Source organism: Morone saxatilis, unplaced genomic scaffold (assembly GCF_004916995.1).
Source record: "Morone saxatilis isolate NCDOM2014 unplaced genomic scaffold, NCSU_SB_2.0 Contig0, whole genome shotgun sequence".
In the NCBI taxonomy this organism is placed as follows: domain Eukaryota; kingdom Metazoa; phylum Chordata; class Actinopteri; family Moronidae; genus Morone; species Morone saxatilis.
This window is the reverse complement of record NW_023339650.1, coordinates 18,143,216-18,160,707: the sequence shown is the minus strand read 5'-3', so window position 1 is coordinate 18,160,707 and position 17,492 is coordinate 18,143,216. Positions and strand designations below refer to the sequence as shown.

The 17,492-nt window shown below is 39.8% G+C and overlaps 1 protein-coding gene across 1 annotated transcript in view; it reads left to right on the top strand.

Moving 5' to 3' along the window:
* The window catches only part of LOC118321246 (cadherin-12-like), a 65,084-nt gene that overhangs the window by 20,300 nt on the left and 27,292 nt on the right, over positions 1–17,492 (top strand). Inside the window, exons 2-5 of the mRNA XM_035652487.1 lie at positions 2,934–3,228; positions 6,928–7,047; positions 8,843–9,010; positions 12,492–12,679. Of these exons, the coding sequence (XP_035508380.1) occupies positions 2,934–3,228; positions 6,928–7,047; positions 8,843–9,010; positions 12,492–12,679 (771 nt within the window). The remainder of the gene's footprint in view (positions 1–2,933; positions 3,229–6,927; positions 7,048–8,842; positions 9,011–12,491; positions 12,680–17,492) is intronic.

The following is a 17,492-nucleotide window of genomic DNA, read 5'->3' as shown; positions in this document are numbered from 1 at the left end:
AATCAGGTGTGTTGGAGCAGGAAACATCTAAAACATGCAGGGCAGGGGTTCCTGACGACCAAGATTGAAAAACACTGCCCTAGGTGATGGAGCTCCCCTAATCAACTGCGTGGGCTTTAGCAAACTTTACAACTCCAGTAAAGTTATTACAGATAGTATTTGGGCGACGTTACAGAGTCCAGTGCTCTTTATTTGTATCCAGGTAGCATTCATTAACTTTCCACGTACACCTTTTCTCGCTCATATCAGAGGATGTGGGTGCACACCTGTTTCTACCCCCCCCTCCTTCCGGCGCAGATTACATTTATTTGCACTTTATGCAGGTGAGATAGTCAACTTTAACTTGGGAAAAATTTCTATAAAGTTTCCTTCAGACTGTCTTTCACCTCCTTTTCGCTGTAAAGGTATAAAATGTTAAAGTAAGCTGAGGTAAATGAAATTAACACCTTTTCCTTGTTAGAAGCCTTAATGTGTTAATCATAAGGTGCTAAAAAAAAAAAAAGTTATATGGAGGTATTCACCATTAAGCTGGTGTGACTTTCAAGTTGTCAATCATGGGCTGAAGTGAAGCATGACAACTCATTAAACCTGGGTATCATGACACTTACACTAATAATTACTGTAAGTTTTAGCTGCCTGCATATGAAAGCACGTTTTGCCTGCATATGAAAGCACGTTTTAGAGGATAAAGCTACAGTTTTCAAGTTTCCATTGCCTATAATATAGGCTTCATTTAATATTGGCTTCAACTGTGAACATAAAAATAAATAATAATAAGAAGAAGAAATAAATGATTAAAAAATAAAAAAATATTCTTCACCAAATATTTTATGTTCACCAAGAATAAAACTGAATGCTTTATCAGCTTAAGCTTAACATTAATGAGGGGTGCAGTCCTGGAGGAGTCCGAGGTCAGTCCGAGGTTCGATCCCCCCTCTCTCTCTACCTCCTTTCCTGCCTACATTGTTCTATCAATAAAACAAAAAAGCCCCAAAAATATCTTTAAAATACAAACAAACTTTAAAGTGTCTAGTCTAGTGATGAGTGAGGAAAAATGGAGAGAGCAATCTACTCTTTTTCGTTGGCAGATCGTCTACTTTGCGGGGGAGTAGCATATTGTAGCATTATTTACATGGACAATGCATAATCTACATTTTAGATTTTGTGCTCGTTGCATAAAACGTTATGGGACCTAGTTGTCACCCAACAAGGGTCATGTACTAAAAATAATTCTTATTCATTTGAATAGAAATGAATAATGCACCATGGGTGAGACATTTATAATGCCATGCTATGCTTATATGAACTGGGCAATTTGCTCTGAATCACCAATAACACCCAGTGTGTTTGTGCTCGTCTGCGTGTCTTGGGTTGTTTTGAACCGTAACCTACAGAGAATTAATAGCTGCATCTCAAATTTCCTCTCCATGGCTGCTATTACCATGGAGGTTCACTGGGAAATTAGTTATGTGCAAATGATAGCTTAATATTCACTAGCTGGGTAAAAAAAAAAAAGAGACTAAATTACAAAAGAAGACAGTGTCAGTGTGTGGATTAATTCAGTCATTATCTGGTGCATGGCAGCTATGGTAAAGTGAGCAAAAGATGATGGCTATGGTACATTAAATGTGCTTAATGGTTAGGATACAGCAACTAAAACATTTGGATGAGGGTGGGGAAAGATTGTGGTTGTGGTTAATAAACCTGTAAACATTCATTTCAGGTCTGTGACGGGGGGGTCACCAGAATGAAATTTGGACATGCTGCAAGCCTCCACATCCTCACAGTTTCCTGTGTTGGCACTGAACATTGGCATTTGACATCAGGAATAATAAAATGCCCAATGTGGACATAATTCCTAGGGATTCTAGTCTGATAAATCAGAATGTGATTACAGGACATTAATGGCTTGCTGAAGCTATAGTATTGCATTAATTTACCACAGTTTGTCAACACAATTTCCCATCCACAAGCAACCAAAAAATTCACCATGTCTGTTATGTTTTAGCAGCTAGAAAAGGGCCCAAAGTCAGCCATAAAGTGTAGAATTAGAGGCATCTCAGTGCAAGTTATGGAAGCTTTTCTGACAGAGAAAAATTAATCCACGCTGCCCGGAGCCAGCAGGTCCTCCAGTTTGCTGGCTACACTATGCCACCGCTTTAGTGCTTAAAATATCTGCTCTTGCCTCCTGAAATAAGACTGCTGTTCAACTGTGTTGGTGGAAATCCCATGCCATTGATAAGAAGGTGAAAATCCATATCCATGTATGGTGATGATCAAATTTCATCCGAGCCCTTAAATATTTAAAAGGCTTTGAATTGTATGACTGATCTGATCTCCCCAGGGAGGGAAACATAACTATGTCAATAAGCTTTCTGCCACCAGCCCAGAATGTGTTTGTCTTGTACAAAGAGCTGCCGTGGCCCTGGATCTGTATTAACGAAGATGTTCTCTGGCTGGAGTAGTGGTGTTTTGCAACTGTGCTGAGAGTCATCTGGTCACATATCTCTGCTGTCAGGTGAAGGCATCCAAAATTGGAGAGTATTTACCTCTAGTTCTCACAGTCTGATCTTTGCCACTTTGAGAAAAACTCTAGATTTTTGAGTCATGCTTGAACAGAAAAGGGTCCATGATGTTGAAGAGCTATCACTGCAGCATAATTGCACTGAGAGAATCCATTATTTATGAGAGATTTAGCCTCATTAATCTGTGAAACGTTCTGAAAGTATGATCATTTTATTTTTCTCATGACTTAGTGTTTTGCAGATCTTGAATTTGCAGAGACATGAATTTGCTCTTTGATGCGCAGTCAGTTTCCTTGACTCTCTTTGTGAAATAGTGTTCTTTGACAGCTCTTCCCTAGTGCTTTCAATGAATCATTATCTGTGCCAATGTTTGCACTCAACCTGTCTCTTTCCTCTTTTGTCTTTCAGCTGCACACTGACCTCGATAAGGGGGACAGTGCGGTGAAGTACACTCTCTCGGGGGACGGGGCTGGCTCCATTTTCACAATTGACCAAACAACGGGGGACATCCATGCCTTAAGGAGCCTTGACAGGGAGGAGAAGCCTTACTACACCCTTCGCGCCCAGGCTGTTGACATCGACACCAATAGGCCCTTAGAGCCTGAATCAGAATTTGTAATCAAGGTTCAAGACATCAACGACAATGAGCCAAAGTTCCTGGAGGGACCATATAGGGCCAGTGTCCCTGAGATGTCACCAGTAGGTAAGTGACCATCTTCAGTGACTGGCTCTGTCCAATACATTTAGAGCAGCCAGTACTTTCCTTAATTAATTTGAATTATTTTCCCCTGACAGCTTTGTTTTCTCCTCTTGAACTACAGAATACAAAAGTTAAGTTTCAGGAGCATCACAGGTACAACCAGAGGGGCAAAGCTGCTCCCCAACAGATTTTGACATTTCACAGAACCAGTTATTCTTGGTGTGCCCTGAGTATATTTCACAGCTTTGTCTTTATACACCCCCACCCCTAGGGAGAACAGATCAAGGTATTTCGCTAGGAGAATGGTTCCTCTTGATCTGAATGGCAATGAAGCCCTCAAAACTACAAAATCAGCAATCTCTAGAGGATGGGTTGGAAGCTGGAACAACAGCCAAGTCCCTCTGAATCATAAGCTGCTCTGCAACTGTTTAATGTAGAATCAGAGAGATGCTTACAAGTTTTTAAAAAATCAACCAAACATCTAGTGTGACCATGGAAGCAGAGAGATTAGCTTAAAACCAGTGAATCATGTAGGTCATCAATTAAATAACTTAGAGGTATCTACAGACAGATTAAAAACATTCCTCACAATCCTACATTTACCATAATGCAACTGCATAGCAACTTTCATTAGATACACCCTGCATCCAGTTCATGTATCAACTCTGTAAAACCAAGTTCATATAAATTTGGAACTGATTACATCAAAGATTTTAAGTAAAACTAACAAAATTTTGTAAGATAAGAGAACATTTTTAAGTAGCCTAGATTTAGTAATTTTAAGAGAGAATGACTTTACTTGTGTACTTTGAAAATAAAATACTTAGTACTCAAGTTATGAATCAGGAATGTTTCTGTAACTGACAAAACTAAGTTAGTGCCACTTCAAATTACTACTAAAAGTGTCTTCATCAAGAATCTTTTTTAACGTAAAAAACTGTTTCAACTTTTTTTTTTGTTAAATGAACGTATCTGGTTTTACAGTAAGTCCTTGCTGCAGCAGCAACAGGTTTGAATCCAACCTGTGGCCCCTTCCTATATGTCATCCCCTCGCTCTGTCCCTTTTCTGTCTAACAAAAGGGAAAAAGGCCCCCCAAAAATATATGTAAAAAAGGCTTTCTGTTATAAATTTTAAGTCTCAAGCCCAAGCTGAAATAACCTGAAGGCATCAGCAAAATCATTAATGAAAAAACCCTGATGACCTCAGCAAAAGGGTTATTTAATTCATTTACTAAGGCTTTGTATATCTCCCTCAAGAACAAGAGGAAACAGTTTTACTCCTTGTGATGAGTTTAGTTTAATCAATAAGCAATCATTCTTAAAAATAATTGAGGCCAAAATGCGATGGATTTCTGTTTAGGAAGAGGCTAAATTTGAATCTACAGTATTTAATGCCTTATGTTTGTTAAATAAATAGTAATGTTGCTTTTGCGTGCTGGAACTGGAAATGCCGCAGTGCTACATAGTACAGAAAACATGTGGAATCACAAAATGTGCAGTGCAAATGAACAATTCTGACTTAATATAAAACAAGAGTAAATTAAGTGTGGGTGAGGACATAACCTTCACTGTCACAAAAATAAGCAAGTTACAGTGTTATTATATCAAATTATGCAGAGTGACACCACTATCATAAATATATTAGCTGTGAACTCGGTTGTGAGTTTTAAACAGCAGCCCCCCACAATTTGTGTAAGAAGTTACCTTCCCCGCCAGTGCAATAACTAAATCAGAGGTTATTCACACCATGGGAGATGCAACTGTTGTTTTAACATCAGACCAACTAAAGTCTTTATCAATATTTATACCAACAAGACTTGTGTGATCAATGGGTTCATTAACTGTTACAACCTTGTTGCCTTGGGTAACAATCCCCCTGTGGATGTTTTTTTATGTTAGCAGGGCAAAACAAAAACTAAAAGAGAGAAATGCTGAACATAAATATGCAATAATAGTCGGTAATGAAGACCAATCTGTGGCCAAACATTGTAAAATCACTCATGGCAATAATCCAGAGACTTCCTTAGAGTTGTTAGCAATTAGCCTATCCCTAAATTGTTTAGAGAACGTGACAGATTAAAAAAAAAAAAAAGTATTTCAGAGAGTTGCCTGAAAAAAAAGTAATTACCACAAAATGTCTTAAGCTTGATGAATATGTTGATTCACTCCTTGTCTACAAAGTTGCATTTCAGATTGTCAGTGTCAGACTTTTACGTGCAACGCCACAGAAATCCTTTCCCAGTCGGATCAGTCAGATTGCACAAATTGATCTCTGTTTCTCCTCATATTTGAATATAAAATCTATATACGTTGCATATTGTTCTATGTTAATTGGTTTCCTCTACATTATGCAGTCATTTGTCGAATAATATTAAGAACATTTAATGAACTCTGACAGATAATCTATATTTAGCAAAACTGGTTTGCATTCTCCTCCTATGTTTACCAGCAATGACCTTTGAAGGCATTCTTTCCACCTAGTTCTTAATGACACTCTGGAATTTCCATAATTGCGTGAATAGAATTTGTTCGCTGTGTTTGTTGTCTCAAAGCTAGGGTAAAGGCTGTTACCTGTGTCCCCTGGAAATGCGTAGGTGTCAGCCGTACTTAAAGGCTTTTAAACTTTCACTACATATGAGCTCTTCAAGCTGTGGATTTCCTCTCCTTTACTGAACTGAAAACGGTGTTAATGTATTATCTCATCTCTTGTATATCCGTGTTGAACATGATGCAGCCCTTCTCTGGCATGTCTAATCAGGCATGTGTGGCTTTGTTAGGGAGGATTGAGACACTAATCTCTCTCACCTAATGTTTTAATGCCATTGTTGCCATCTTGCTCAGTCTGCAAAGCCTATTTGATATACAGACAGTTCTTTACAGGCAACTAGGAGCTTACCAGAATTTAAAATGACCACGCAAATGCCATCCCTCTGGTCAGTGTCGCCTGTTCCACAAATCCCGCAGCTGAAAACATCTTACACAGCATGTTTTTAAGATAGCCAGATGTAGGTATGTGATTGATACATGGACATGTAAGCAGGGAGCTGTCTGCATGTGAAGGCATCCATGTCAACCCGTCTGCAAGTAGTCCTTCTAAAGAATCTGCCCATCTGTCCAGGAAACACCAGGCTTGCGTCTTGGAGTTTTAAAACAGTCAGGCTGACAAGGCATTTTTATTGGTTATTTTTGTCAAACTAGAAACTTTAGATTGAATTTGTTGAATTTAAAAACATGGTAAAATAAGGACTGTGTTAATGGAATAGTGTTTTCACTGCCAGCTAGTTAAGGAGGATGAGCCAAACCTCCAACAAGTAATTATTCTGTCCTTCTTCCTGCAGGAGTTTGGAAGGCTGCCATCCTAATACTATTCTTTCCATGGCCTGTTGTTTTCTTAATGGTAGCATTGTTTAATGAATGGCCGCACAAGAGCTTTTTTACCCTTGCCCACTCAGTAATGCTACAAATGTGCAAATCAAAACATTCAACAGAAAGAGGTGAACAACATCCCAAAAACATCCTTTGTGTCTATCAGGGGCTTTGACTGTTCAGTATTAGCTGTAGCTTTCTCAGGTGTAATTCGTCATTCATTAGTGTCAGGTGAGATTGCTCAGTAAACTGATGAACTTCAAAGGGTTTGGATTTCAGTCTCATGAGGAAACAAATTAAGTCAAAGTCAATATGTCCTCCCACTCCTTTCCACAGGGACGTATGTGACGCAAGTGACAGCCACTGATGCAGATGACCCCACCTACGGAAACAGTGCGAGAGTGGTATACAGCATTCTCCATGGCCAGCCGTACTTCTCTGTTGACCCTAAAACAGGTAAAGTAGATATCCTTGTTGATTTATGTGGAAAAAAATAATGATTCGGTAAGAGTAATGTTCATAAACATTTACATTTTTACTTTAAATATGCAAGGTAAAAGTGTCAGAAAATAAGTACCTCTGTTTTATAGCCATTGCAGCGAGGCAGTGATATAAGGTGATCTAGGCCATTAGTCTGGAATGATATGTATGATTGATTGAGGGTGTGCGCTATAGTGTAGACCTGTGCAAGCATATATCATGAGAATAAAACAGGGTTCAGAAATGAACCCTAGGCCAGTCCACAAAGCAGTGGGCCACAAAAGGACACATGCTCTCCAATAAAGACAGTGAATTATTTATTTGACAATTATGAAGTAAATGCCTAAATTGTATAAAACACAAGCAGCATTGATGTCAAGCATTAAATCATGTAAAAATAAAAAGCACTGAAATATGAGAGAAACATTCAGGATATCTGCTTTAGAGAAGGCTAGATAAAAAAAAGTGTCAAATGTACAATTATTTTTAAGTACAGTATCTCTAAATAGCTTTCTGGGGTGGAGGAATGTCAGGTGAACCCACAAATATAACAGTCTCAGCATCAGAAAGGAGACTGATCTCAAAACCATCAGTGACTGAATCTTTGCTGCAAGGACACTGTGTGATCACTGTGGTTTTCAGATAGGCAGCAAACTGCTACAGCAGGTAGCTTAAATTGAATTCACCAAAAGACAAATAACACAATAACATGTAATGCTTACCATTGTTATTTAGTTATTTCCAGCCTATTTATACCTTCACTTCGCTGGTGTAGGCGCATGCTGTCATAGGTAGAAATTGCAATAAAAAAGGGTTGTAGAGTGGTGGCAGCAGGCAGGGTATGGCAGATGACTGCTCTAAATCTGAAATACCTTCATACCAGCAGTGTTTGCCGGTAGTGGGTTGCTGTTGGCTTACTATCTGGGACAGTTCAAAGCATATGAAAATAGGTTCATACATATCACACAGGCAGATAGGGTGGAATCTGTTGCTGATTATGCCGCTCATCCCAGAGCTTTACAGAGCACATACTGTGACTGTATTTCAAACTGATGCTGGAAAAAATCAAACTGTTATAGTAAATGTTTGCCCTGCTGGGCCTGCATCTATCTCCAAACGCACATCAACAAGGGGAGCAAACACTGGGAGGAAAAAGGTGAGCGACGGGGAGGGGGACTACAACAACATGCGTAAATCTTCATGCGTGTCACAGAATTACCCCTCTCCGAGACAGACATCCCCCCTTCTCCAAAAAAAAAAAAAAAAAGACGACAGAACCTTCAAAAATAAACACAATCTTTGATTTTGGATTCACACATGTTAGGGGTCTGCGGATCAAATGGGACATCCTAACCATATTAAATGGAATAAGAAAGAAGAAAAACTGAAGACCCACCTATGCTGCCTGCTTCCCTTTAGCCTGCCAACCTCCCACTGACCTAGCTATTAATCTGCAGTACAAACGCTCTCTGATCTCAGGGTCTCTGATCCTCAAGTGAATCATTATATAGCTTCACCAGAGTTCCCTATTGAATGTCAAGTGTCTCCAGTTTGTGAAATGACCTCTATTGCAGCCTTGGTCGGAGCCACACATGTAGCTTCTTATTGCAGAGTGAGCTCCTGAGGTGGAAATAAATAGAGCATTTTGAAGTAAATTGTTCATTTGGCATCAAGCATATTTCCTTTGTATTTTTAAAAGAAACTGTCTGCTCTTCCTCTGTTTCTCACTCCTCTCCTATCTGTATTTCTCATTAATCTTGCCGTACACCAGGGGTTATAAAGACAGCCTTGCCCAATATGGACAGAGAGGTGAAGGAACAGTACCAGGTATTAATCCAGGCCAAGGACATGGGGGGCCAGCTGGGAGGGCTGGCCGGGACAACCACAGTCAACATCACCCTCAGCGATGTCAACGATAATCCACCCAGGTTCTCCAAAAGTGAGTAGCCCATCTAGATATGATGGCAGTTTAACAACACCTAATGCAGATGACTATACGCAGGTTCACACATATGATGATAACAAAATAAACACCATGCAATTACAACAGGGCAGGGAGTATTCATCATGCCTACTCTTTGTAATTGGTTTTCATTATTTGTCATTATGCGCTGTCGTAAGCAAAGGCCTGTTTATTTAGCATGATTGCATCTCCAGCTACTACCGCTGGCAAATAAACTAGGATTTGTGTTATTTAGCTCATGGGGCATCCTTCTATATTTAGATCAGGTTTAAGCATGATGGTGCTGCGACAGGGATTGAGTCAGTGTATTTAAACACCGTGGTATTTTGTATAAGCTGCTCAACCAGATTAATTTGATTGTACCGTTCACCAGGACATGTAAAAAGCCGAGCTGGGGAAAAAAAACCTCATTGCTGTAAACACATTGATCTGTCTTCTCTACATATACTAAGCATAAACATTAACCTCTGTGCGAAACGCATTCTTCATTCCAAAACAGCAAGCGAATGACAGGAAAGCAAAAATGCTGCTCTGTATTGAGGCAGTCTCTTCATGTATTTTGCGGTGACACCGAATGCTCTCCTCTGAATGTAAATACAGGCAGTCAGGCGGTCAAGCTCTTTTGGCTGCGAGGAAAAGATGATATTTCCATAATGCTGTCCCAGCACAGAGGTTGGGGCCAAGTATGGTGGCTCCTCTGCCCTGTCCCAAATCCTGTCTTTGTCTTCTTCTCTTTTCCATCCAGGCTTACAGGTAAAAAAAAAAATGTGTGGTGGCCATATTGGAGGACCTCATCAGATGATTTCAGTTTACTAAACTATTGCTGCATGCATCCATCCCACATCTGTCTGTCACAGAAATTCTTTTTTGCTTACCAGTTATTATAGATTAAGTATTTGTAAACCGTTAATTCCCTGAATGAACCTCTGTGATACCAGATGTACCAGATGTGGATGCAACTGCAAAGTCTGCAATTGTAATAGTAACAGTGGTGTCTATATGTCACAATACCAGAAATGTAGTTGTTGATACCGATACAAGGGAAATTCCACGATTTTCAATACCAGTTTGATACCACAATCTAACAAAGATCTGATGATACCAAGTCCTGATCCAATACTTAGATGAATAGCTATGCATTGCAGTAATAAAAAATGCCTGAAAACCAAGCTGCTCCTTAATGCTATTTATGCATACTATATTAATATAGCCTATGATATATATTTTTTATATTAAATAGCTAATTAGCAAATTACGCTCTAAAATAGCCTAACAAACTCTCCCTTTTATCATTTTTTAAGATGTGGATTATCTCTCCCTTTAAAATAGTTCTGCAGAGTTTGTTTCTTCAGTGCAACCTGGGTTACCTGAATGAACTGTATTCTACTGAATGTTTATTTCCTCCTGTACATCTTTTTCACAGATTACATGAATAAATTACTCATATTTGCTTTTTGTTCACTGGGTTATTGTTGCACTTGCAGCGACACTGTGAGTGTGCAGCTCTCCACCGCTCTCTGTCTCGCCTCTGATCAGGAGCTCAGCCCCACCCGTGGCAGTGTTTTACTGCGGGCGGGGTTGAGCACCTGGCATACACACACACACACACACACACACACACACGTACACAGCACAGCGACAGAGAGACAAACAGCAAAGAGTTGACAACAGAGCAACTCAATCACTTGTATAGCTGCACTTGCCGCCGTCTTCGACATGTTCTTCTTCCCATAGCATTTAACGGCAGACTACAATATTTGTAGGAGTATATGCTGTGCCATCAGGTCCGGAAAAAAATGCATCCATTGGTACATACGGTACTGTAGAAAAATGAGTCCCGTCAGAATTTTGGCATCGACTTGGTACCAAAGTATTGGTTTTTGTGACATCCCTAATGGTGTCTATTAACCCGCTGACAGCGCCGTATAACAGCTGTTTGATAACATCTGCAACTCACTCTGTTTTGGCACTGGAGCTTATAAAAAGAAAAGTTATTGTCCTATCCTTGAAAGGACATATAATGTATGTCCTTGAAAGTATTTGATTATTTATTGAAATATAGCACCCAAATTCATCCATATGACCCGGCTCTCCTCTGCCAATCCTGGGATCAACACTGTGGAAAAAAGCTAAGACCCACAGTCAAATTGAGGAATAACAAATGGGAGTGCAGTAACATACATCACAGTGGTACCAGTATCTTATGATGTAGCACAACACTGAGTATAATACCAAACATTTAAATGTTTACTTAATTTCAATAGGAACACTGAATGCAACATTTTCCAACAGCCTGAGCGGAGATGGGTATTTTGACTTTGTTTCAGTATATATTTTTTTGGCACGCCACTAAGAAAAAAGAAACACCCTCTCTGCCAAGCAATATCCCCTTTCACCCTTCTAGTGCCTAGTGTCTGACGCTGAATGTAGACATTTACGTGTGTTCAAGTGCATCTGCCCGTTTTGATGCCATTGTGTGTCAAGTGGCACTATCCTCAAAAGGAGTTCCTAAGAGACTCATACATTTCTTTCTCTGTGGCACATAGTCTTTTCCCGGATGTATCCATTCTTAAGCTCAAGTTCAAGTCAGTAGAGAAATGTGTTAGGAAATCATCTAATCAAATGGGGACTTTGTTAAGAATAACAAAATGTAAGCAAAACAATGAAAGCCGTCGAGGGGTTTGGCACCAGTGCAACACTGCGATTATAGGGCTTGTAGAATTCACTCATTCAGTCACAATGAATAGTCCCAAATAAATGTTGTATAACTTTGACATAGCACCAGTTTCAAAATGAATGTTCAAAATGAGCGCCACGTTTCTTGAACTGACATGGTTCTCAATTTAGAATTTGAGGTGTAATTACTCCAAAACATTCTAAATCCTCAGAATAATTTTGACACTATTATACCGAATTGCCCATGGCTCTACGATGCCACCAGGTGTTCGCACTAGATTTGTAATGCAACAGTAAAGTTTTCATTTCTCTGGCACAAGCAGGTGCTATTGTTCGAACAGCTAGCCATTTCAGAGAGTGAAGGGAAACGGTGAAGATTCATTTCCACCTATTGTCAGATGGAAGTGACAATCAATCAACACAAACGGTTTGTTTGTAGATTTCTACACAAGTCCTCAGCAGTGATTTCTGCTGTTGGGATTATCAAAGCCCCTGTGCTTTTGTGTTTGTTGATCTTACAGGTTGAGCCAGCCAATTAGTAGGAGCTGAGCAGCCTTGATGTCCAGACATGTCAAAATTGAATAATGTCATGCTTATAGCTACAGGGATGACTTCAGACAGCAGCATATCAGCTGCTTGCCAGTGGGTGGATAAGACATCCTCGGTTGGATGAGAGACTACAGAAAGGACAGAGGATGTGAAGAGCTCAGTACTTTCTATCCGATGTCAAGCGATGATAATAAATGAGCCTGAGTCCAGTCTGATGTTTGTTTGTTGACAGGTTTCTTTCACCTTCGAGTTCCTGAGTCCTCTGCAGTGGGATCTGCTGTCGGTAGAATCAAAGCCCATGACTTGGACATCGGGAAAAATGCCGAAGTAGAGTACACCATTGTGCCAGGTGATGGAGGTGCCATGTTTGACATCACTACCAATGAACACAACCAAGAGGGGATCATCATTCTTAAAAGGGTATGGAGTCTCAGAAACAAACATTTCCTGTGAATTCTCAGATGAAACCCAATAATCAGTGCTGTGGCCAGCACATAGAAATAAAAGCTGGTTGCCAATAAAGGGTGGTCAAACTCACCACTCAGTTTCTTTTTTGATTGACATGATTACCTGTTTCATGGACCTTAATTCTAGCTGTTTCACTTTTCTATTTTCCCAATTGATGTTATGCTGCTGTCAATGAAACACAACACTTCCTGTGCCACAACACAGCAACACAGAAAAAATACTGATAAACATGATAATTTGAAAAAATTGAAAGGATATTGCAGGTGGCAAGGAATGGGGAGATGGGATATAACAAAACTAAAAGAAAAAAAATCCTGCAACTAAACATACATACATATATTTTTATATATAGCCAGGGTGCTACCCCTGGGTGTGAGGGTGTTTCAACACCCCAGCACATCTACTTCCTGCAGGCTATGCTATTCAGTATTCAGTATGTTATATTTACACCTAGAACCTTCCAACTGCTACTATTCCAATGGTGTGACTCCCTGTTTTTGAGCCCTGCGGAAAGTTGCCTTCGCAGCATCTTTGACATTTACATCTATTTACTTCAGTAACCTTAGTGGAAATCATTAACATCATAGAACAAAACAATGGAGGAAATAACTATTAAATATAAATGAAATAAGTTGCATAATCCTGTACCAGCAGGACACTTGGCAGATGCGAGGGCTGAACCTGTGATCTCTCAGTTGTGTGATGTTGCTCTCTAACTGCTTGTCTCCTTGCTGTCCATGCACAGCTCAGAGCAATGGCATAGCTCTCTCTGTGCGCCTGTGCTATATAAAGCATTCACGCAGCATGTCAGGGCTCATTTACAATGCCATATGTTCTTTTTTCTAAATGGATTAATACATCGAGTGCACAGTGACCCACAGCAAGAGGTCTTGGTCTTTGGTTGCAGTTTCTTTAAACTACAGTTATCTAATTTAATACAAACTTTTACCACATATAGCATTTGTAGGACCATGATATCGCTCCACTAAATGGAAAATGGCACAAAAGCACCAGTGATATTAGAGAAATGTATTACTCCTAGGATAAACCCTTTGAGGTCTATCATCTCATTTTCAAGGGGGACCCACAACTGCCAGAGGTGAAAGAAAAAGGACATTACAGCCACAGAGAGAAATAGAGTGATCCAGCCAGTGCAATGAGTTCTTAATAGCTAAATAGCAAGGCTATATTAAGGCTTTTTTATGCAATCAATTATTAACTTTAGCTAGTATATATATGTGTGTGTAGATTCAATTCATTTATACTTTAACTTTGACCATATGTGGTTAGGACCTTAAGAGTGAACAAAATATATTTCATCTAATTTCAAATATACCACAGTACAGTTTTCTGGACTAAAACTAAAACTAAAACAACAGGACATTCAATAATGGAGTAAAAGCTTCACAACTGCTCCATGGAGACGCCCGTCAGTAAATTATTTCCTCAGTCTTAACATCAGCTTTCATAATATATTCATGTTGGTTTGTTTTATTCAGTAAAAATCTCCCCATTAAAAGTCTTTCCGCATTTGTGTACATTCTCCGTTGTGACACTCTCCTTAGGGTATGCCTAGTTAAAGACTTGAAGATTCATCAAGTCTAAGCACACTAAATAGAAATAATATAATTCCTCTACCCACAGGCTTGACTGTAGAGAGCTAGAGCATGATATTTTTTCTCCTTGGACATTGAAAGCATTCAGCTCAGTGACAGTGGGTGGGTAATATGCATTAGTGGGTGCAGCATGAGCAGAGAATGAAAGAGTCTCAGCATGGTGTCTTTAAGGTTTCAGGAGCGGACTCTTAAAAGGTACACCTATTTTTAAAAGTATTATACAAAAAGGGCATTAATAGAATAATTGGTATTGATTAAATCACCATTAGACTGACTCCTTGCCCACGTTTTGCCATATCACTCAGAAGTGCACCGTTACAGAGGAATCTGATGGCTCACAGATGTTGTTTTGTTTGCCTCTCTAATCTATCTGGTCTGTTACGACATCAAGCATCGCAGGCTATCCAGGTTAGTAAACAAGACTGTGCAATGTGCCGCTTTCAGCAGTTTACAAACTGTTACCTCTTGCTGCCGTTTGGATCCGCGACTGAATAACAGAACTGCTCACGCTTCCACACTTCTGCCAGCATCCTATTAAAAAACATTGTCAGTATCACTTGAACAGCTGGCGAATGTTTGGCTCAGTGTGTCTTAATGTGCCATGTAACAGTTGAGAAGAATATGATATGAATGTGTTGAAGTTAGAAGGTCTCAACCACACATCAAACTACACGTATGCACACATATGAAATTTCTTGTGTGCTCTCACGCCAAGTGTGCACAAAAAGCTTTTTACCTGTTATTTTTCCACACACACTCACACAAGCCCCTGCACATTGATTCCTTCATACGCTGTACTGCATTTCCCTTTGGCAGAATGCAGTGGACCCCTGTGGTGAGTTTAAATGCCATTTGTTGTTAGTGCTATTGAGGTTCAATAGAAAAAAAAGAACTGCAGAGCAATGCAAAGTCTGCATAATGCGGTCACAAAATGTCTTTGTGATACAGAAAAGAAGAATAATGTAAATGTCAGAAGCAATGCTTTGATGCACGAATGAGATTCAGGAAGGAAATCTCTTCTTATTTTCCCCAAAATGTTGCACCTGAGGTTTGTCTCATCATTTTCAAAACACATAAAACAACTCATTCTGCTTTACCATCATGTCAGCAATAATTTTGTAGGAGCATATCATGTCTTATGACATCAATACAATACAGCTGAAATAAAATCAAATAATACAATTGCATTGTATTGGAATTATATAAGTATTCAGCAGTATCAATTTAATTTACCACCAAACCTCAACGTTTCTTGATAATCAGTCTGTCAGACTTGCTCCAAAACTTTGTAGGTTTCCGCACGAATTCACCTCTGGAAGATTAAAGAATTGGGCTTCTCATTAAATCCTGCCCTTCCATGCAAATTCACCTCCACAAAATACTTTTAAGTAGTTGTAAAACATCAATTTTTTGTCTCTTGTTTCATTTCATGCAGCATATATTACATCTGATTGCGAAAGTAATAGAAAAAAAAAAAGTGCAGCCAATTCTACCTGTTGTTGTGCCTTTCAGGGTATTTCTGATGTAAGTGTCTAAAATTTTCTTTGGGGAAACGCAAATCTGCATTTGTTTTTCTGATGTATCAGACTGAGGTATTCGTTAACTGGCACATTTTTAGTACATGCCCCAGCACACAAGCACACAAAGGTGTGTGATCCTTTGATCCCCAAAAATATTCAGCTGAGTGAGTAATTGATTCCCTGCTCGGTGCAAGAGCTCCCTCAGTATTCTCTGTGCAAGTGCGTGAACATAAGCAAACCTCTGATTGTAAATCATGCATATGTGCATACATACACTGTATGTACTGTGTACATTGTGCTAATAGTCATGGCCATAGATCATCGCATAGTGACCTTCTCATTGAGAGTAATGGAATAACAGAATGAGACAGCAGGCAATTATGATGTAAATGAGGATGGTTATTTGTTTACATCATGTATACCCTCGGTGGATGGTGAGGATGCATCATTCCTCCTATTGTTTTAGTTGGAGTGTTTGATATGCTGCCATATAACAATGAGGCAGTGTGATGTATTCCCTACAGTGGAAGGCTACTGCACAAAGGCATTGTTGATGGGGGACATTCTGATCGCCTTTAACTGACCAACCCCCCCCCCCCCCCAAGTGTTTAATTTACTAACACATGTGGCCTCTAGCCATGTTGGGATGTGATACTTGAAGCAGACTGGACAAGGTGAGAAAGGAGAGCGGAAGCAATGAGCTGCCTTGGAAGGTGTGGGGGAGTAGGTTCTGGCAGATGAAGCCTTTTATGAGTTGTTCAGCGCATGTGCCTTCCGAGAATTATGACCGCCTACAGACTTTCTTATTTCGATTCGGTGTCATATCCGCCAGAGACAGCTGTGCAATGTGTGTAGAAATCCCCTCCTCTATACCCTCCTCTCTCTTGTCTTCTTCTTTCTACCTTCTCTTTTGGATTCCCTCCGTCGCACCAGCGCTTGAAAAAACACAGCAGACGAAGACGAACACACATTGTAGCACAGAGCCAGGAGTTTTGGCAACCCAAAATTAGCAGACCGGGAAGTTGGTTCAATGATAAGCAGGATCCAGGCTTGAGTAATGGTTTCAAAAGATGATCATCTGTTTCCAGTTGTGGCCCGATACAGGGCCGAGGCACAGAGGCACAGAGGGGTTGCACATTCCCATCTGCAAAATAGAATAATGGGAGACAAGTAGAATCAATCCACAATGAATTCCTAGGAAATGTGCCAGTACAATGTTTGCCATGAAAATGTGGTGCCACACAGAGGGACATACTGTACATGAATAGCATGTGAGGAGCACCATGCTATATGCATACAGTTTTTAGGAAAGCATACACGCCGACACATGGGAGGCTGCACATGATACGACTCGCTTGTTGTTTTTTTGGTAATATTTATATAGATTATCGTTTGTCTTGCATGTTTTATTTACTGCCTCCTGAGATAAAAAGATGGCCAATATGCGTAATTGAATTTGCTGTTGTTAAGCCTATGAGGAATGGCATTGTTTAAATGACAGCATAGTGCCATTATTTTCTGCGTCGCATTCAGGGAAGCATTTTTTAATACAGGGACTAATCTCTCTACTGGTAGCAACTGATGCCCAGCGGCACAGGCATGAATGAAGAGCGTGTTGCTGCAGACTCT